Here is a 20,903-nt window from a genome sequence, read left to right as displayed (position 1 = left end):
CTGCTTTATCCCCACCTATGGTGCCGGAACTGTCGGAAAGGCCGCGTCACCACTGTGGCCAGACATGCAGCCTTCATTCCGGGTGAAAAGCATTCCGTTCTTGTCTTGCCCAATTATCCACGAGGAATTAGGTGCGCTAATTGTGCCACGTCAACAGCGCGGCCATATTTTCCACATTGGTTCTAATGTTCCGCTCGCTTCGCCGAAATGTCATCGTGCCACGTCAGCGCATTAATCTCCAGCTTGGCTGAAGCATGGTTCCAACCTGGTCTCAACCAACCACTTCTAGGTGTTGTGGAGGGGTGAGGGGGCTGTGCTTGGTATCGCGGCCTCCTTGTGGCCTCCCTGCGGCCACTCAGCCGGCCTTAGACGGACTTTCGTTTCCTGGCGCGTATTTACGGATAGTGATTCGCCTTAATCCGTGAACAGCAGAGACAGGAGGTTCCACAGGAGCTACCTCGCTATCTCATTCGTCGCCACACAGCCTTTCAGGTCGGGCAAGGTTTCCCTCGGATATGCGTCACAAGCTATTTTCCCATGCGAGAAATGGTTCGAACGACAATTGGTCAACTCACAGTCCATTGTTCACGATCTTCTGTGACAAGCAAAGGCAGCCGCTGAGGATGACTCCGGGAATTGCGAGGGCTGGGTCAAGTTTTCGCATATATAATGCCTGGCGACTCCAAGCGTTATTGATGTCGGAAATCAACCAGAACATCTTTCCAGCTCTTTGCATCCCGCCAGATTTCGTCATCCAACTTCAACAGCCAGCATCATGCTTCAATCGGCAACTCAGCCCTACCTGCACTCTGCTCTCTCCCAGCAAAAGTCTCATCCGCATCTTCGAGTTTCCATAATGCCGCTTTCCGCGTCTTCCCAGCTCGGCAAGGGATCTGGCGGGGCTTCTCGTATGGCTGGCAATCACTCTGCTAAGCTCATATCAAGCCCTAACGCCAACCCTACGATCAAGTCACTCAGCACTTAACGCGGAGCGCACTCTGAACACCTAATCATGATCGATGATAACGAACCCCCAAGTCTCTCGCCGAAATCACTCGACAGCAGTAGCAGCCGTCAACGCGTAGCTAAGAATGCTACAAACGGTTAGCAAACTGCTTCACCCGGCGTTCTAGCTGCCTCGTTTGCACCCAGCAGACCCATTGGTCAGCCGGTCGGCTCAGAACAGATCTCTTTCATTGGCACCCCCTCCACCATGGCAGTTCATCCAGTGGCTTCCGATGTACAGCGACCAGCGACCGCACAATCATCTCCCGCGCTTGTCAAATCGACTGCCGCTTTGGAGCCTGGGCGTTCGAAGACCTTGAGAGAAAAATTGGACGGTCAGCCCTGGATAAAGGCGGCTGCAGAACGGCGAAAGGCGCGAGAGTGCGTGGCGCAGAGTATGGCGAATCTTCCCGGAGACGGCGCGCTTGGCAAGCCACGCCAACCTGTTCCCCCGCCGAGACGTGCACTTAGTTCAGCCGGACACGCTAGTAACACGCTTGAAGAGGCCGCATCTTCACCTATCCTTTACATTGATAATACGACTGTTACCTTAAAACCTAGGCCAACACCTGATGGCATTAGACTTGTTTCGAATAACCTTGCAGCTGTTAACCCGAAACGCAAAGAGCGAGAGCAAGAGATCCTAGCCGTCTCAACTTTTATTTCTAACCTAGATACTTAGACAACTCGCCTAATCCAGATCACGACTCCGGCAGAAGAAAGGGTGGAGGAATCTCCTGTACCTAAGCGCCAAAGACGGAGTAGTTCCTCTACGATGTCGCCTCCTAGCTTAAACAGGCCTGTCGAGACAAGTTATTCAGCCGCAACACTTCCGACCAGTGCAATATCTTCTATTCTAAGCATGCTTACGACGCGTGCCTCTGCGTCCTATAAGGAAGTGCCAATTTCTAACGGGGTTTTAAAAGTGGTGATGATAAATGGCCGGCTCACTTACCAACTGTAATTCACGCAGGGTCTTTATTCTTGCCAGCATGCCGCCACTGCCAATATGGTTTCGAATCAGCCGCTTGGGCTTTTAAGAAAGCTACAAAATGTTCGCCCAATTGGCCAGGATCAGGAAGGTATTGTTAGCTCGGCTTCCTAGATGACATGCGAACGACGACTGACTTGAGAAGCAGACCATGACAAGATCGGTGAGGTGCACCACCTAATCGTTCGATGGCGTACGAAGGGCCACACCGACTACCTTCTTGAGTGGATAGACGGGTCTCGCGATTGGGTTGCTCGAGCGGATATCAGCAAGGAATTGGTGAGCAAGTTCGACGCGGACTACCACGGTATCCACCGGGGCGTGAAGATTCTGGGAAAGCGTGGGAAAGGGGCGAAGCAACAGTATCGGCTGCAGTGGAAGAAGCGCCCTGCCAAGGAAACTTGTTGGGTGCCGAAGAGATCCATCAGCGAGCGGTTGCTTTAGGAATACGAGGAGGCACAGGCTGCATTGGCTCATGATTTCCTCCCAGGGCTCGATTCGTAGTATGTCATTGGCATTGTTTCTTTCTAGGCATAAACTATGCTCGTTTTCTATCCCACTATTCTGTTACGTGTAGCATGTCTTCGCCATGCCCTAGCGCTTCAAACCCTTAGCCTCCAATATGGTGTCGGACGGGACCCATGTTCCCCACGACGGTCCGAGCCAGTGAGGGCATTGGGCAATTACCAGTCCCGTTTCTGTCCTGGCCAAAATCGGACATGTTCCCTGGTGCACGTGAGTCAGGCCATTTTGTGCCAGTGAAGGCATGTGCCTGTTACCAGATGGACTCTGATAAGTAGATAAGGCCACGATGCCAAGCCTAGAACGGAGGAACGTAGTGGCATATATAGAGGGGGGTAAGAATCGATGGGATTCCTGCAGGGTGATACCTGGATTTGCGACACGACAATGCTTCCGGTTGCGGGCCAATAGAGCGTCGCCGAGACCTCGTCATGTAATGGGTCCATGTTACCCACGTAGGCGGCGGTGGGAGGAAGCCCAGAGAGAGCGTGTCGGATGATGTGGTCGAGAATCGACACTAGTGCGGCCTGAACCAGTCGGGACCAGGCGTGGGGTGCATCCACAACCCGGACGCTATGAGAACGGGTACCTGTGAGATTCGAAGTGGGACTGTGTGCACAACCAGGGACACGGTAAGATGACAAGGGGGCGGTTACGTCACTAATTACGCTAGGCCTACCAACATCTCAAGTGCATCTCCAACGTACGAGAAAGTCTCTGTGGTTGCAATGGTCTATACTGAAACTAGATACATACAATAAAAAGCAAATCATGAGCAAATTTAGATCACAGCGCGGTCAAGACTTGATCCTCCGCCGTCGCTTGACCAGAGCCAACTGAATTTATGTCCATAGCCCTTTCATAGGCTGTTGTGATCTCCATCCCCGAATACAGATCTGCCACAATGCTGCGAAGCGCGGAGGGAAACGCAATGCCCTCCCCCACTGAATACCAAGAACCGCTTGTGCGCAAGTATTGGTGCAAGCCAGGTTGCTCCTCCACCTTATCGGCAATCACATCCAGCAATGCGAATAGGCTATGGGAAAGCACCAACTGAGGATGCGGGATAGTCCTGTCCAGCATGAGGAAGTAAAAGTCCTTACAGATGCTGTCTTCGTCCACGCCGCCCTCTATTTCTAAGCCAACTTCTTCGATTAGTGTGAAGTACCAGTGCATGTTCAGTAAGGAGAATATCAGGCTTGCTACCCCTCTCCCATCGCAGATCGCTTGTCTTTGTTTGTAAAACAAATGTTCACGCCCTTTATCTGACTTCGCGAAGCGGGTGATCTGGAGATGCAGTAAGGCCGGATCTCCAGCAGTAAAACATCCTCACGACAGACTGTGAGCCCGCAAAGCATGGAATACGCTTCGTTTCGTGCATGTACGCTTCGAACTGCGTGATTTGGCGGTGCGACAGATGGACCAAGATTTCTTTTGGTAGTTTCTATCGCTAATTAGCAATGCTCAAAGTCTGTGATAATGTACTTACTACCGTTGGAAGGTTAATGGGAAGATTATGGCGTACTTTTATAGCACGGTCTTCCAATAGCTCTGGGGAAATCACGACATTTTGGAATACTTCGAACCGGGAAAGGAATTCTCCATCCGATTGATATCCAAAGGTAGGTTCACCATCGAATGGTAACACTTCCGCGATCAAGTGAAGACTTTCGGTCGGTGTCGCGTCAGGGTAAAACCACATTTGCGCCTTCTTATCATGCCGGCCACTGGCGAGTTCGAGAAGCTTGCGGAAAAGAAAGACTCCGTGGAACAGCAATCCTTCATGATGTACATTTGCCGACTGCTGAACCTTCCTGGCAACATTGTAACAAAAGTGCACAAAGCTTGGAGGTTGGAATTGGTATTGGGCGGTATACCGTGGACGACCACACCATGAAGCAACCTGAATCAACAGTTGGAGAAAGACCCGTTGCGTGTCTGCTGGCGACGCCTGATAGCGGTCAGTTCAAGTAATATCGGCAAATTTGGGCAACTTACTTGGATATCGCAAGCCAGATCAGAGTATTCAATCTGGCACTTTGCGCGTTCATACTCCGAGTGGTCACGATATAGATCCCCCAGCTCAGATCCAAATGATTCGATGCCATGCACAGCTTGGCTACGAAAGAGAGCCTGAGGATTGGCAAGCCCTTCGATAAGGGAATGGAACCGGAGAGCTGACTCGGCCACCTTTAACCCGGTAGGATTGACTGGCGAGCTCCCCCGGCGGCGTAGCTCTTCCTCCTTCTGACCTCTGAGCGCAAACTGCGCATACAGACCATTAGCTGTGTATCCCACCAAATGGCAATCGGCGTCTTGCCGGACTGCATCTCTGAGGTAAAAGAGGAAGCGCAAAGGGTCTGTTTGATTAATGGACTGCGCCATCGTTGCCTGGCAGACTCGAGTGCGCGAGGCGAAACACCTGGGGATTGATCAAGAGAAGGAGCTGAGTTTATGTAACGCAATGCCGGACACACAGAAGGCCATGGCCGTGTGTAACCGGAGTGCAGGGATTCGGCGTCAGTGTCAAGGACATGTTTGCCAAGAGAAGATCGGTGGTGTGTCATGACAAAATCTAGGACCAACATACGGAATGCTGTGAGTGGCATGTGCCAATATTGTTCAGGGGGGCACAAAGATCAGGGACAGTAATGGAGGTTCTTATTTCAGCGAATGACATACACTCATGCGGTGGTGGTGGGTCGCGCTAACTCGGCCCATCCACTTCCCCAGCAGCCAACATACATATCTGCTTTTATACAGGAATGCAAGTGCTAAATAGCAAGCCGAGAGCTGAGCGGAACAGAATGAATCAGGACCTTGTGAAAAGCCACTCGAGCTGTTTGATCCTGAAGGGTAAGCTCCCAAAACTGTGCTAGAACTGGGCTTACATCATCTTCCATCATGTCACCCCACGTGCCGTATTTGCGAACAAACCCAGACAGGCCAGGAAACACATCTTCTTGTCTCCAGAGCACATGTTCCAAAGCACGGAGCTGCTTCTTAAGGACCCATTGAGCGTTGAGGGCTGCTTCACCATGGATCAGTGAATGAAACGTTATGAGGGAATCCTCATCCGTCGATGTGTCTGCCCCATTACACAGGCCAGTCCCGGTTAGGTGAAAGTACCAGTGTACAATGAGTAAGGAGATGGCAAGCCTCCCTGTATCGATTTTCCCACGAAGATATTCTAGTTGGGGTTGAAGGAGTCGTGCGCGCCCTTCGGGCGACCTTGCATATATAAGGAAGCTGAGCGATGGGGCAAAACCAGATAGCCAGCAGACGAATATGTCGGTACCGCGGACATGACCAGCCAGTGATGGAACGCTCAATTGAACCTCAATCTTGAAGGCGCGAAAGTCAAGGGTGTCCAAGTAGGACAGATCCATCATGATGGCTGTTGGTAGATTCTGGGTCAGGTAAGTCAGAGTTCAAACCGACGTCGGGGATTCCTCACAAGTGGCGGCAGGCTCAGCACTTTTTCCTGTAGGTCTTTCGCCCGTAACTCTAGGGCTCCTTCTGTCGGAAACTCGCCCTGGAACGCTACGCAGCTGGACAGCACTGGAAGCATTGTCCCCAATTCAAAGGATTCGCGGACGGGAGACTCGGGAATACCGGCAAAAGAACCCAGCAACTGAAGGCTTGTGGTAGCCTTGTGGTCCCGTGGTAGAGGGGATATCCAAGACAGGGGCTCATTTTGCCGGCCTTCAGCCATCTCGAAGACACGACGAAGTAAGGCCAACTGGAGCAGCTTGGCTTTTTCCTCTGCTTCGTTGCGGATGCCAAGGCTGGTCCTGAATACACTTTGGCAACTTGCAATGACATGGCCGGCCGTAATTGTGCGAACGTAGTCAGTTGCGTTTTCCAGATACAAGCAAATCTGGATCAAGAGCTGGACGAATAGTTGCTGTACTTTATGAGATGATCTCTACTAAGTATCAGCCATTTGGTCAACCTCTTGGCCAGGGTGTGACTTACTTGGATATCATTGACCAAGACGCGGCCCTCGACTTGAAGCTGGACCACTTTAAACTGTTCCTGGCTTTGGTAGAAGGGCAATAACTGCCTGCCATGCTTCTCAATTCCCCTAATTGCATTGCTTCGGAAGCTCTCTAGTGCCCTTTTCTTTGCCTCGATTCCGCCCTGAATGTTGGTGACCAGTTGAAGCGGCCTCGCTACTTCCGCATCATGATACTCCCATTTGATTTAAACAGGCTCTTTACGGAGATTCGCTGCTCCTTCAGGCGTTACAGCCAAGCGGCAGAACATAAAGTCAGATGTAAATGCCATAAAATGGACGCCAGGCTGGCGCCCAAATGTCTCTTCGAGCGACACTACTTTACCAACAGGGTAAAAGCAGACCCGCCAGCTTGAGTGACCGGCCTCGGCCGATGGGTCGGTGATGCAGCTTTCTGGCTCGACAGCTGAGCCATGATTCCGTGTAATTTGAGACGGCGAAGTGAAATACGGTACGAGCAGCAAGACTGTAATGGGAAGTGGGAGATGCCCCAGTAAGCTGTAAGTGTCTGTACAACAATAGCTTGATCCGGTGAAGATTGGTAGTAAATGTGTTTGGGTCGTGCTTGATGTGGAGGGAAAGTTTGGAGAAGAAAATTGGATGAGCAGCTGCATCTTTTATCATACTCCCCCTTCACGCCCGCTCATCAAGATTAGAGACGGTATATGCGCTGGGTGTATGCAACGGAATGCAGTATAAGAATGGATACCAAGTCCTCTTTACATTTTATAACATAAAAGCAGCATTGCATGAAAGAGTGGGACTGTGCATAGACAAACACATTTTTGACTACCAGACTGTTGGAGCACCTTCAGCGTACTATCATATCGACTCCTCCGCTTTGTCCAACCCTGTACCCCTTGATCGCCCCATTTGGAAGTGTGCGAAAGTACTCAGCTATGGGCAAAGTCCCAAACCTCTATTCCTTCCCGCTTTGGGATGATTTCTTTAACGCTGATTTCTTATTCGATGGTGCGAGTTCTAGCTTCATGCCGGATCGGGCCATCTCCATTTGCCGGCGTATAGCTGCTGTACTCTGTTTACCAAGTTTGATTTTGTGTCAGCGGATTTCTATCTCTAGAGTGTAGGATGATGGGTGCTCAAGACTGACATCTCCGGTGCGAGATGCTTCTTGCAAGAGAAACTCTTGGCTAGGAGGGTTTTGGTGATGATCACTCATGGTTGCTGTTTAGTAATGGAATACGAAACTGAGAGATCTTAACATAATGAAGAAAGAGGAGAGACGAAGGATCGGAATTCCTGAATGAGGGACACCTACATATATACCAATCTTTATCGTTATCCATCCCTAAACAATGTAACTATCGTCCCTGGTTCAAAGGTCTTGCGGGCACAGCTGCCAAGCACCGCTCAGCTTGGCGGCGGTTGCGGCTGGAGTAAGCAGTAGGAGAAGCAACGTGGAAATCCCAAGCCTTTCAGTGCACGAGGAACTAGCACTGTGGCGTATGATGTATCTGTGAATTACTATCCTACGAGCAACCACAATAAGGAGCTGCATCGATGTATCTCTCTGCCGTCAACAGTGTCATTCGAAAAGGCCGCATTTCACCCGTTTGCTGAGTTTGACAAAGCGCTTGTAGAACGCTTCATTCACCGCTAAGCCATGTCATAAAATCTTTAAACATAGTTGACCACGAAGTATGCAGCCTTTCCTAGGCAGGAATCTTGAGCCAGCTGTCTGGGTTTTGGTCAAGTGAACTGTCCACGAGGTCAAGGTACTTCGTGGTCTCCTCCTGCGATGGATGCTCTGCGGCTTCTGTGATACAGTCAGTGATGTCCCTGAGTTGGTAGTTTCTACTTACCGAGGCTTTCTACGAAATCACGACCAAAGTGTTCGTGCTTGGCAGCTATTTCCTTCCACTTCGCTGGGGCAAGATGGTAGCCCAGCTGCCGAAACGCATCCTGGAGCTTTGGGTACAAATGTTCAGGCAATAGTGCTAGCGCGGCTCGCAACTCGGCTGCCTTGGCCTCGATCTCGGCCATCTGTTTGAGTAGCTGATCTCGGGTTTCTTGGGCTGGCATGGTGAAGAAAATGCAATATCTATGAGCGATAAAAAACCTTGGGTGAATAAGGAATTGTTGTTGCACTGGTGTTGATATACGGCTGTCTTATATAGTGAATTGCACCAGTAGTCAGAGTCTCATCTCGACTTAAGTATCTGTTACGGCGTCTCCGAGAGATATCAAGAATGTGCTTCTTCTCTTGGCAAGGCTGTTGTGTAATCTCGTATGCGGTGAGACGAACGGTTCAGTCGCCATTAGACAGAACGTAGAACCGGGGTGGGATGCTAGATCACACAGGGAACGGGCTCAGTGCGATTGGTCAGGACAAGGTCGCTAGTATATTTAAAGAAGGTTACAATGTACCGAATCAGATTCTGGCTCCTACACTTCTATATTTAGTGATGGTACTTGAAAGCCAGGGCTTCGTATGTATGTAGGCACTCGATTATCATAAGTGATACACCTGACAGGTAAAGCCTGACCACTCTTAGATGATGAAACTGTCGCGCTTAGATCGCTCAATTAACCTCCTCCAATCATCAGCCACGGCTAGGTATCTCGAACCTCTCCTTCATTCACACTAATTGCCACGCCTTGACTTTCTCGAGGTTTCCTCCTCTGGTACTATAGCATCAAAACCGTGGGACACTCCTTGCACCGCCCTATATATGAAGTCTTGGCCCTAAGCAGTATCCATAAATAGAGAACCTCGTTATGTAATGGGTCCACATTGCTAACGTAGACAGCAGTGGGAGGAAGCCTGGAAATAGCGTGTAGGTTTGCTTATGAATCCGTATGCTTTGCCGTTGAGGAATTCTTTGCCGTTGAGGAATTCTTTGCCGCTATTAAGGAAGCCCTCGCTTGAACACAGGTATCACAGGCCGGAGCTTCGCAGTTGTAGTACACGCACACCCAATGCGAAGGGGAGTTTTTGCAGTGGCTGCATCGTTCGTTGGACGCCAACTCCTTGAAACTGTGAGTTTTAAAAGTGCAGGACATAATGATGCAAGTAGTGGAAGGTAGCAATGGAGTTATGAAGAAAAGATGTCAAAAAACGTCGAAGGTACCCAGAGGCTATATGATACTATATATATTCTGTTTCTCTTCGAAGGCAACATCCCATCCTAGTGACTATCTCTATCTCTACTTGTCGTGATGTAATCCATCTGTTATGTACTAAAACGGATTGGAGATTGTTCAGATACTAGCCTTCCGTATGCACGTACTCGATTAATATATTTAAGTGTTGAACGAACTTGGGTTTCGTTACCCTAGTTTGTTCGCCATATAACGATAGGGAGCAATAGAGAGTGCATGGGAAGATAGACGGAGCAAATCGAAGTGAAGTCAGTCCTGACATAATATATACCACCCTGCTAAGCCACACGCCACGCACAGCCACTGTGGTGCTGAGTCATCCATGCGACACCATTCTAGTACTCAACGCTGCAAGTGCCTGCGTAAATGGAGAGCCGTCCACCTCACGGCGATACAGCCAGCCATGCTCCCGTGCGAGTTCCGATGCCTTTTCATCTTCTACTTCCCTGCCTTGATTTAAACTGTTTCGCGACGCAAACAGAATCAAGATATCATCTTCCGATAATTGCGGCAAGGTCGAAGTCTTGATGAAATCAAAAGACTCCTGGTTGTAGAAAGGTAAAATGCAAACATCGGCCTTCTTTATCCATTGATCAACAACTTCGGAATAGGTGTGCCAGTCGCCTGTATCGAGCACCTCAATCCGTTCCTCTCTCCCCTCGGTCCGGCATGTAGTGTATATTGAATCCTCGACTGTAGGGTAGCGCTGTGAAGGAATGTATTAGCGACGTGTGGCCCACTCGTGGACAGTGTTTATGCTTACTGGTTCCTCAGGTCCATCAGTTGACAGAAAATGGCTGTCCAGAAGAGTTGTTTTCCCACAAGCCCCCGCACCTATAAGGCAGACGCATCTCGGTTTACTGGGATATGACGTAGCAAAAAAGCCGGCAACTCGGGGGGTGCCGCTTCGTTCGTACGGGGTTTCGGTATCACCACGCTGAGTGGCGCTCCATTGTTCGACCGCGACAAACAGAATAGACGAAAAGGCTAGGAGCTGCAATCAAAGGATCAGGACGAGTTTCTTTTCTGTAAAAAGTACAGGGACTGACGCACAAGAAGCGAAAAAAAGTCCTGCCCCAGTCCAAACACGACAGTAGCGATGAGTTGCACAACAGCGACTCCAGCTCGTTTGAGGTTCCAAAACCAGACTGCTGTCCAAAGGCAGTGCGAGCACAATGCAACAAGCTGCGCCCAACAGCCTGCGTGGAACGACAGAACAAAAAAGAGCAACTCGAACAAAATAAAGCATAGTGCGAACCAGAGCCGATCTGTGAGATTGCGAAGGTAGGCTGTGGTGGGGATGTGCTTCTTGGCCTCTTCACTCAAGGGAGCACGTATCACGTATAGGGACTGTGGTTGTTAGTCTTGCTTAGAAGAGTCGATTAAACCACCTACATCGATAAGGATAATGCCTAAGACATCCCAGTTCCAGAGTCGTTCATTCCACGCAGGCTCACCCCGAAGCGCCAGTACAAAGAACACGCAGCCGACCAGGAGGAAGGCGAGGACACTGAAACAACCAACGAGGAAGAGGATGGTGCGCTCCCAGCGGGCCCTAGACGGGTGGGAGTGGGGACGGTAGGCGAACCACGCAAGGCAGAAGGTGCTCGGCAACACGATAGTAGGCACAAAGGCGAATGCGGCGCCAGGGCCACGTAGTAGGTACTCCATGGATGCCAGAGTGTACTTTCAGAAGAAAACTCGGTGAGCATAGTGGCATGGTGGATAAGGCAGTCATCTCAGGTAGCCATGCAGAAGGGCAGGGCAGTTTATATCAAGTTATACAACCTTGCGAGGTGTAGTAGCAGTGGTGAGGAACGAGGATCGTCTGGGTGACAGCTCAGGGTTGCGCCGAGTTGGTTGAGTATCGATCAGCCATGCAATTCCGGCACTATCCCCGCTGATAGTCCAGCGCCTAGTGAGACTCCTGCAAATGTGCAGATACATCCCAGGACCGAGCTCAATGAAAAAGCAAGGTCTATGTCGGCAATTTAGCATTGCCCTCGATGGAGCCCAATGTAAACATCAGCTCAATGACAGGCCAGGTGTGGTATCATACCCCGTGGTCGTGACGGTCTAAACCGGGTTCGATTAGCCCGGTTGGATCGCCTGGCATCTGGTCTGCGAAGTTGGCTTCAAGATGTGTGTGTGGGTGGATGGGGCAGACCAGGTTCGAGGCCTCCTATTTCAGCAATCTTGTGTGGGTTATTGGAGGACTTGGCAGCACCTGCATCACAGATCCCTGCACGATTCTACGTAGAATCGTGCAGGGGTTGTTGGTACATGTCTGAACCTGTTTTCCGTGTCCTGATCTCTCCCCCATGTTTTCAGTTTACTGATTTCTCCCCAGTGCTTTCTATGTCCTGAGGCCTACGTCGAAGTCGAAAACGCTGAGCCATGATTCCTCGCACCAGTATCCCCTTGGATGAGCTGGAGAAAGTCGCGGAGGGATATCAGCCTTACACAGGCGAGGCTATTATATCTTTTCACTCATCTTCAGAGCCACAACGGGAAATCATCGAAGTACATTTGCGGCCTATCACGGTAGCCGAAGTACGAGCAAATCAGTTTACGATTTGCCGATTTTCGAGAGTACCTCCGTAGGCGATACATCCGAGCATATCAACAGTTTCTACAAACTTTTGCCTATAGGCGAATGGATCAATGGCGGGTTGGTCTTTCTGGCTGGAAGTGCCGTTTCAAGGCTAAACGAGAACAGTCACATCGTCAAACCTGTTCCCAAGGCGTCGCTCTCAGCGCATCAACAGGACAACGTGCCCGAGCAGTCGCCACCTAAGAGGAAGAGAAAGAGAAAACAGCCTCTTCAATCGACTGATTCGCGAGAACCTATACAGAATGCGATCAAGATGTTTCTAGATAAGACACAACGCGGCCTTAAACGACTTGCGCAACGAAATGGCTCGAGCTTGAATAAAGTCGGTTATGATGACATCATCGAGCTATGTACGGCGAGGGATGCGATGCAACTAGACCTGAACAACATCATCACGAGACTCACGTTGATAAAAAACCAAAAGTCAGCGTCAGCGGCGAGGAAGACTGGAAGCTGGAACATTTGATCCGGTGCATTCGCAAGCTTTGCCGAGCTGGGGAGAACTGTCTGTTTCTGACGACCCTAACAATTCCCACAAAGTACAGGAGAAGTCGGCATCTCAAATCAATGCGGTTGTGAACAAGCTCATTTCGCACGCAGGGCCATTAGCACTAGTCATATATTCCATACTAGCCGGTAAGTTGGGATGTCCCAAGTATGAATAAAGCTGACCACGGTAGAAACCAATTATAAGTGGTCCGCTGCTAGAGAGGTTGAAGATAAGGGAATCGTCGAAGCCGTGATCGCTGGTCTGCTAGGAAAAGGCATCGAGGTCCCCGAACAGCTCGAACTGTTTAACCCTGTAGCTACATTGAGCTGGATACTACAAGAAGAGTAAGTTACCACGATCCGGAGTGAACAGCCTAACATTTTTTCAGTTACCAATCCCTTTGCCAGGAGTTGGGCCTCGCCAATTTCTCTTCCTTGGATCCTAGAGGTGCCGACGGGATGATTAAAGAACTGCCGCTCGGGCCGGCCATGGTACAGGCACGCCTCCCAACCAATGTCATCCGAGTGCCTGAGAGGGGCGCTTGGCTGCTCAAGGCTAAGGAAAACGCTCTTCAAGATGGTAATCCCGAGAAACGCCAGCGACAGGCAGTCTTGAAAAATGGGCCTTGCATTGGAAGCGATCTGCATCAAACCTATGTTCCAACTGACGACGGGGGCAGTGCTGATCTGCGATTGCGGAGCAACAGTTTTGATGACATGTTGTGGGAAAATCCCGAGAACGGAGAGCATTATCCTTGCGAGTTGTGCGGCATTGCGATGAGTAGCCTTGGCTGTTCGTGCAACATGCCACTGCCCGCTGGGGGAGCTGGTGTACTCTTTGGTGAAGAGAGATTTTCCATGACGAATGAGGTGGATGCGATTCAGATACCGAACTACCCAGAATTGCCTATTTGGTTAAAAGATCCCGCAGCCAACATGGACAGTATCATTTTGCCCCTAGATAGCCAAGGTACGATCAACCTGCGTTGATCCAGCAGCTTTAGCAAATAGAAGTAAGATGAACCAGACCTCGTCACTTGCTCCGAAATAAGTCTCGCTTTCTAACAAATACATGCGTTGTTCAGTGTGAGGTTCCCAAACAAGTTTCTTGAATGGTTCAATAGGCTTTTTCTTGTCATCGACTTTGTGACATATTGCTTCGGCCTTCCGTATTCTGCCTGGAAGAGGCACAATGCAACTTCTGTTAGTATCTTCCTATCAGCCTCCCCTCCCGTAGCCTGCAAACGGACCAGTTATAATTCAGGGGGCTAAGGTTCTGCATCCGAGGCGCCTTGTTAGTCAGCTAAATCCGCCTGTCATGATAGCAATACTTACAAGATCCTTTCCAATCTGGTTGGTAAGAGGCACAAATCTTTCGGACGGCTCTTACTTGAGCCGGTCAGCATCGACACCCGGTTCGAGTCCCTCGGGTTTTTCATAATCATCTTCTTCGAAAGTGAAGTTGGCCGTCTCTGTAAGCAACCTTTGCAAAGCCTCTGATGCTTTTAGGGCCGTGACGAATGCCATGTAGGCATATATTAGAGTCCGTGGGAAAGAAAATCGCTCAGCGTGCAACAAAGACAAAGACGTACAGAATCCTAAGCAAGCAGAAGACGGCGATTTTTATCAGAAAAATAGCAGGTCAAATTGAAGTTTCGTTCTTCCCCTCAGAGTGGTCGCAATTGGCGGGTCCGCAAGAGGAATTCGTTTCCATTTTCAAAATTCGGCGAATTGATTATCCGACAAACAAGATGCAGTGCATGATTTCACACTCATTGGCAGACCTACTTGTAAGCTAGCCTTTAGTAGCTGTGCGGAAACCTATGTGTCCCACGGGACAAGCCTGACAAATAAAGGGCCATCACATCATTTCTTAGGGATAGTTCCTCCTTGTGACTTGATCACTAATGCTTGCATCGATCCCGAACTCTCAGTGGAAGTTTCACCAGTAGCTTGCCCCTTCCAAAGGTGTTGGTGCTCGGTGGAGGGTCTGATGAGGAAGCTGTGTCAGTGATGTGTTCACCAAGATGGGGATAGACTTGCTTGGCATAATGGAATTATGACGACCCGAATTATGGAACACTGCGATGACCTCCTTACTCGCAGCTGGATTGTACACATTCATAACAAGGTGACCATTTTGCAAATAGACATTATAGAAGTTATAACACTGCCTAGCAGGGCCATGTACGGGATTGAAACACGTCTGGGATGTACACATAAATGAGTAGAAAGACAAGTATGATGTATATCATTGAGTTGAAAAGGGTAACTCGAACAGATGCTGAGATACATAGGAACGAGTTGGCAGATGCTGCTGGCCTCAGTCCAAAACGCATGCAATAATCACTTCTTAGGGGGAACAGTGAGAATAGTGCCACTGTTCTGACCCTTGACGAGTGTTTGCATTGAACCTGCTTTTACCGCTGTAGATGTACCACCACCTTGCCCCTTTCCAGTGTTGGTTGAATCGGTGCTGGGCGGAGGGTCTGATGGGAAGCTGTGTCAGGAATATGCTCACCACAGTGGAGATAGACTTGCCTGGCATGATGACTGAGGCTCTGTAAGAGAACGGTATGGATTTGAAGTGCTGCTAATGATGCTTTAGTAATGGACAATTAGTATTATTGCCCAATGGTATAAGAGAATTCAAGGAGGTACATACTGCTGGTCCAGAGTTTGTTTGAAAATGTTCATACAAGAGGTTGAGTAGGTTGAACTCTTCAAAGATTTATCTCGTCCTGAAAGCAGAGACAGGGTAATATATATACCCATTGGGGCCCTTTCGGGCCGCTCCATTCGCGCGCCATCGTCTCGTTATTACCATATGTGCACTCAGCTGCATGCTGTTCCGAGCTGGGATGTCCGGCTAGATCTGAAAGGGAAACAACTATCTAATAGGTGTATCATACTCCAACGTCGCCGGGGAAAGATCCGAGAATTTGGAGGCTCGATACGGTATGGGTCAAGGAGAACCAACCTCATATGCGTGAGAGAAGGCCGTGAAGACCTTGGCATTGGCCAAACTCTGTGAGCAACAGTCATGTCTCTATCCTCAGTTGCCATTAGCCGAGCTGTTCAAATATACATCACGATCCGGGGAAGAATGCCACCGGGCTCAATGTGATGCGGCCATGCATATGCTGCTCGATCAAAACGGGATTCCACCTAAGCTGTAGCCTCCTATGGCGGCGGTCAGGGGAGCTCGAAATTAGTTACCTTGCAAATCCCCATGGAGTCACATATACCTGTATCCCGAAGTCACCTTCGGTATGTCAAGCAGGTTATCCGTTGGCCTGCTTGCCATGGCAATTATGGAACACATCCGTTATTGCACATCGTCTTAGATGCAGGCACCAGGGTCAGCTTGGTCGAGGCTGCGAACCCCGATGGCCTGCATAATGGCGTTATACTGGACAAAATATTCGTTTCTGCCCAATCCTACCAGCTTGATAGCTTATGTGATACATTGTTCAGGTCCCATTATCTGAATCGGTTCCAACTTTGTCTGGGATAAATTCAAGAGCACTGGCCGATCGAAGGCTGATAAGAACGACCTCCTATGTCACCCATTGGAGCCAATTTACCTGGATATAGATATACGTGTAACTGGAGGACTAGTGTTAGTATAATGATAGCTTATGCATCGAAATTCGCGTGATCCCTGCGGCTGAGTTCAATAGAGGTAGGATGATTCGTGATCCATGCGACATGCTCAGATGGGACGCGGAGGAGTAGGATGACGCTTGATCCCTGTGGCAGATTTTAGCGGGGAGGATGATGCATGATCCCTCGACATGCACAGATGGGACACGGGAATAGGATGACGCTTGATCCCTGCGGCAGATTTTATCATGTTGCGCGAGTACGGAAGATTACGGAGCTAGATTTGCAAACTTTCAGAAGGAGTGAGAGAATCCGGGTAATGGAAAATATGATATTCCGGCGGGGCAAAATTGTGATCATCATCAATCTTCAATACGAGGCGCAAATAATTTCTTGCCCAACAGAACATTCCCCCTATTGCTGGTGTTACCTACGATGTCACTAGAAGCGCCACTGGAAGCAGATGAATCAGAGTTGCTTGAGAAAGGATACCTCGATCTAAACATTCAGGATGCAGGCCGCCTTGTTGGGGAGGTGGTGAAGGGAAATCTGTTATCATCACCTGGCCTCGACTTTCTCAACCGCATCCTTCATAATCCGGTATGGCACATCGAGTAGTTCTACAACAACTAACTAACGCTTCTCAGCGTATAGAAAGAATTGCAAAATCCCTTCTAGGGCCTTGCAAGCTTGGACATTGGCTAAAGTATAACGCATGGCCCGGCTATATTGAAGGCTGGAGAACTGGCGGCAAAGAGGCTGGCCTCCGAATCTTGCTGGTCTTTGCACTGGAAAAAGGGTCTCGGGTACATTTATTATCAGGGCTCACACCTACATGATCTACCTCTACTGGACGGAGTGCGCAACCGTGGGTTACCTCAAACAACACGGGCAGCACTTGAGGACGCCGGCTGCATTGCGGTGGAGAGAGATTACCCTAATGGGGCTATGTATGTGATCATCTCTATCGAAGCTACAAGTCCTGACTCAGTTTTCGTAGGATAATCCTCGACGCTCGACTCTTCCGTACCATCGATCGTGGAAACGTAATCAAGCACGCCTTGGTGGCAACTGATGCACTTGGGGGTTGGCCTAAGCTGAAGGTAGAAGAGAGTTTGCAAAAGAAAATCGAGGAGACACAGTCGACCATTGAGATCAATTATGAAATTATCGACAAAGACATAGCCTAAAGAAAACCGTCCAACATCTGATCCAAATTTAGCTCCCAACCTGCTTCCCAATTCGTTATCCGTGTGATCTGCGGGTCGAATCTTCCACTTTGAATGGATTCTAACCCGGGGCCTGGTTGAAGCTTCTGTGTGACGCCATCGTAGTGTATTAAAGGGGGATCGGCTTGGTTATGGTAGTTGGTCTCAGTCGCATTGTAGAAATTTCGTACCGCAGAAGAGTTCTCAATCACATTGATCGTGGAGGCGGCAGGCATTGACCGTTCATGGTCGGCGTCGGTTGAAAAGCGCTCACCCAATCTGCGTTTGCGAGGTGGTGGCAAGTGTGGCACAATATTTGCCTCTTCGATCCGTCTCTTCAAGTAAGCGCCTTTTGCACGGTATAACTGTCGGGTGCTTTCATCCTGAAGTTCCTGAGACCTCGTTCGCATATAAGTCGCTTTTAAGCCACTTACGTCTCGATGGCTCAATTTGGCGTGGCTGATGAACTCGCTCGATAACTTGTATAGCTTGTGACAGACCACACACACATCGTTACACTCAACATCTGTATCCTATGTGTTACAGAGTGGACAAGGCAATTGAGGTGAAGAATAATTACGTGTTGCAAAATGTCGGCGAAGTCCCTGTGCAGTTGGAAAGGGTTTTAACGATGAACAGCTTTCGTGGGGGCAGAATTTGATAGCCTTGTCAGGGTCGTCGTGATCGTTTGCATCATCGCTTATGGCTTCATCGTGTTGATGGTGGCTAATCAAGCCTGATTGGGTCTACTATTCACCGCGTTCAGTTGGGAAGAGGGTCGCCTCCAGAGGGCCCCTTCGGGGGCTCTTGCCCGAAGGGGCCCTCTCGGGGGCTCCTTTGGGGGCTCCTGGAGAGGGGCTCGTCTCCACTGCCGATCGAGTGAAGCCTCCTAGAAGGCCCCTCCCGGAGTAAGTATGGCGGCGATTTTAACTCGTCGGGATACCCAGATCGCCCTAGTGGTTGTCGGAGGCCTGGGGGCCTTCCAGCCGGACCTAGCAGACGACCATATCTCCTATCTAAATGTATTATATTTGTTGCAGTGGAGCAGCACGTGTCGGACCGTTTGCCGATCGCCGCACGCAGTCGCATAGTGGTGAGTCGGTGCGTCGAACCTGCTAGAGGTAGCTACGACTTGATATATTCTACAGACGTAGCAAGTACAAAGAACACGGTCGCGCTCGGTCAACGCGTCATCCGAGACGGCGGATTCACAAATCACTACATATCTAACTGCTGGCAGATCTATCATGTCCTGCTTTATATCATGCCTGCTTCAAGAATACAGTTTTCATTCTCGAAATGTCTTCCTCAAATGTCCAACCCATGTCCCTTTCCATTTCCTGGCTTGTGGGCGGTCTTTCTGAGGTCTGTTCTGCCTGGCCTGCGTTTTCGCTTGTTCGGCACCAACTGCGCCAGCGGACGTCGAGTCGGTTGGAGCAGTGAAGCCCGTTCAAAGTCAATTAGCATAACGCCATTCGTGTCAGGATTGAACAGCATATTCGCCCATCGCACATCCCGGTGAATCACCCCCTCGTAGTGTAGGGCCTGTAGGGCCCGAAAAGCCTCATCTTGGAGAGATTGCTGACCGTGCTCCGCCCAATGCGGAATACTAGAACCACCCCAAGATAGGAATGTCATATGCACAACATAGACTCGATGGTCGTAGTAATAAATTTTGCTCATGGACCGGAGGTTAATAGCGCCCAGAAACAGGGGCACGTATACACCTTGGACGGGCCTGAGCCGCTGATAGACGGCAGCCTCGTGCTTGAGGTCCTTGACAAAAGCCTGCACGGTACCTTTGCTGACAAAGGTGTAGCCATAGGCGAGGAGGGTTACTTTAAATAGTACACTCCGAGCACCACCTTCGGCTAGCGGCGTGATCCCGTCGTTAAGAGACTACTTTAGCTGTTCTCGGAGGAGACGAATCCACTCTGCATAATTGATCGGATGACGTTTATGTTTGCCAGCGTCACTCTTGCGGTGAAGCGTCACGTTCGGGCATTTCGAATCCAGGAACCCTCCTTGGATCAGCCCCGAAAGGCATCTTTGGGTGCAGTATGGCTGCTCCTGCACGCCACTTCCTTCTGGACGAGGCCGATGCGCCAGGCGTTGGCTGCGCCGAACCCCTTCTCGTCCCGCGGGAGTGGGGGTATCCGGTGGCTTTGGTGCTGCTTCATTATCGTCGGATGATTCCGGCTGACCCCTTCTCGACTGTCCCTCAGGCAGCCCATTAGTAGATCGACGTCTCCTTCGACGGAGTAAGTGCGGTGAGCGGCGCGGTAAGCGATCGACCTCTTTATAGGTTATAGGTATATAGCAAGACGAGTTTTCCGGTGATGCCGACCGTTCATTTTCTGGAACAGAACGTAATGTTACTTCGAAATCCTAGCCCAGGTCTTAAGGCTACGCATAGCTTTCTGGCGCTCTTCTTGCCCGTACTGCCGATGTTCGCTAGGCGCCCCGAGAGCTATTAGTGTGAACGCTAAGTATTGACCGATAGCCGAGCAGATATTAATATTATTCGGATAAGCTAATACCTCTAGACCAGGTTCCGCTAAATAATAGTAGAGAGTTTAGGGTTCGGCTTAATCGACTTTAAGAAACATAGTCGTTTCGCCCGTAGTTAGTAGGCCATACTCAAGACCACTTTTTATCATATAGTAATAGGTCTACGTAATAGCAGATGCTACTAGCTTCTCTGCGTGGTATTAAAAGCGCGCGTTAGGGTCTGCAGAGGTCGGTATCAGTTTCCGGTTTACCACTTCCTTATAGATGTTCATGGCCCGAAGCCTTATACGCAAGTGCGGAGCGGTTAGCTTGTGAAGCGGCTTATACTCGTAAACATAGACCATGTCACGCGGTGCTAACGTGGAGCTGTCGGCTCGGTAAACACAGATCTGATCTAGTCGTAGCCGGTGGAGATCGCGTCGGTGGTTCGGTGTCCGAGGCGGTGATGCTGGAATTTCTCTTGCCACAACCTCCTTAGCGACATCACTAATAGCGTGAGGATAGTTCTTAAAGATGATGCCATCTCCAATTTAGTAGACGCTGCCGACCTCTTCCACCTTGAGTTGTTCTAGGATGGCCCTAACCGGATCCTCCACGCTATTATGTAGAAAATATTCGAGGGTCTTCTCGTCCGCGATCGGCCGCCGCGAGATCCTGTTCCCCAGGCCGGCCAGGAAGTTCCGGTTCTCGAAATAACGGCTCTCGGTAGGGAAGGTATCGTAGAGTGTGCCGAAGACGATTCTTTGCTGCTCGAGGAAGTCGGGCCATGGCCTCAGATTTTCCGGACACCGCTTATCACGTGGATTGGTGATGGGA

At 49.9% G+C, this 20,903-nt stretch overlaps 6 protein-coding genes across 6 annotated transcripts; 2 read left to right on the top strand and 4 right to left on the bottom strand.

Annotated features, from left to right (window-relative positions):
- Positions 1 to 3,304: 3,304 nt before the first annotated feature.
- Positions 3,305 to 4,903, bottom strand: PG994_003375 (uncharacterized protein; the record flags this gene model as incomplete). The annotated part of the gene is made up of 4 exons (XM_066854784.1): positions 3,305 to 3,805; positions 3,852 to 3,962; positions 4,008 to 4,469; positions 4,517 to 4,903. The coding sequence occupies 4 exons, from the start codon at positions 4,901 to 4,903 to the stop codon at positions 3,305 to 3,307; spliced, it is 1,461 nt and encodes a 486-aa protein (XP_066719062.1).
- A 389-nt stretch (positions 4,904 to 5,292) lies between these two features.
- On the bottom strand, positions 5,293 to 6,233 carry PG994_003374 (uncharacterized protein; the record flags this gene model as incomplete). The annotated part of the gene is made up of 2 exons (XM_066854783.1): positions 5,293 to 5,928; positions 5,976 to 6,233. The coding sequence occupies 2 exons, from the start codon at positions 6,231 to 6,233 to the stop codon at positions 5,293 to 5,295; spliced, it is 894 nt and encodes a 297-aa protein (XP_066719061.1).
- Positions 6,234 to 8,209: 1,976 nt separating this feature from the next.
- On the bottom strand, positions 8,210 to 8,579 carry PG994_003373 (uncharacterized protein; the record flags this gene model as incomplete). Its single annotated transcript, XM_066854782.1, has 2 exons — positions 8,210 to 8,313; positions 8,360 to 8,579. The coding sequence occupies 2 exons, from the start codon at positions 8,577 to 8,579 to the stop codon at positions 8,210 to 8,212; spliced, it is 324 nt and encodes a 107-aa protein (XP_066719060.1).
- Positions 8,580 to 9,975: 1,396 nt separating this feature from the next.
- On the bottom strand, positions 9,976 to 11,330 carry PG994_003372 (uncharacterized protein; the record flags this gene model as incomplete). The annotated part of the gene is made up of 4 exons (XM_066854781.1): positions 9,976 to 10,365; positions 10,423 to 10,653; positions 10,713 to 11,009; positions 11,055 to 11,330. 4 exons carry the CDS (start codon positions 11,328 to 11,330, stop codon positions 9,976 to 9,978), a joined length of 1,194 nt encoding a protein of 397 aa, XP_066719059.1.
- A 726-nt stretch (positions 11,331 to 12,056) lies between these two features.
- On the top strand, positions 12,057 to 13,752 carry PG994_003371 (uncharacterized protein; the record flags this gene model as incomplete). Its single annotated transcript, XM_066854780.1, has 5 exons — positions 12,057 to 12,259; positions 12,379 to 12,623; positions 12,814 to 12,909; positions 12,954 to 13,107; positions 13,152 to 13,752. The coding sequence occupies 5 exons, from the start codon at positions 12,057 to 12,059 to the stop codon at positions 13,750 to 13,752; spliced, it is 1,299 nt and encodes a 432-aa protein (XP_066719058.1).
- Positions 13,753 to 16,803: 3,051 nt separating this feature from the next.
- Positions 16,804 to 17,558, top strand: PG994_003370 (uncharacterized protein; the record flags this gene model as incomplete). Its single annotated transcript, XM_066854779.1, has 4 exons — positions 16,804 to 16,968; positions 17,016 to 17,147; positions 17,191 to 17,318; positions 17,369 to 17,558. 4 exons carry the CDS (start codon positions 16,804 to 16,806, stop codon positions 17,556 to 17,558), a joined length of 615 nt encoding a protein of 204 aa, XP_066719057.1.
- Positions 17,559 to 20,903: the final 3,345 nt, after the last annotated feature.

Source organism: Apiospora phragmitis (assembly GCF_038363925.1).
Source record: "Apiospora phragmitis strain CBS 135458 chromosome Unknown utg000004l:1.0-3135199.0:1.0-3139288.0, whole genome shotgun sequence".
NCBI lineage: Eukaryota > Fungi > Ascomycota > Sordariomycetes > Amphisphaeriales > Apiosporaceae > Apiospora > Apiospora phragmitis.
Note: the sequence above shows the minus strand (reverse complement) of the source record. Positions and strands in the feature narration are given on the sequence as shown.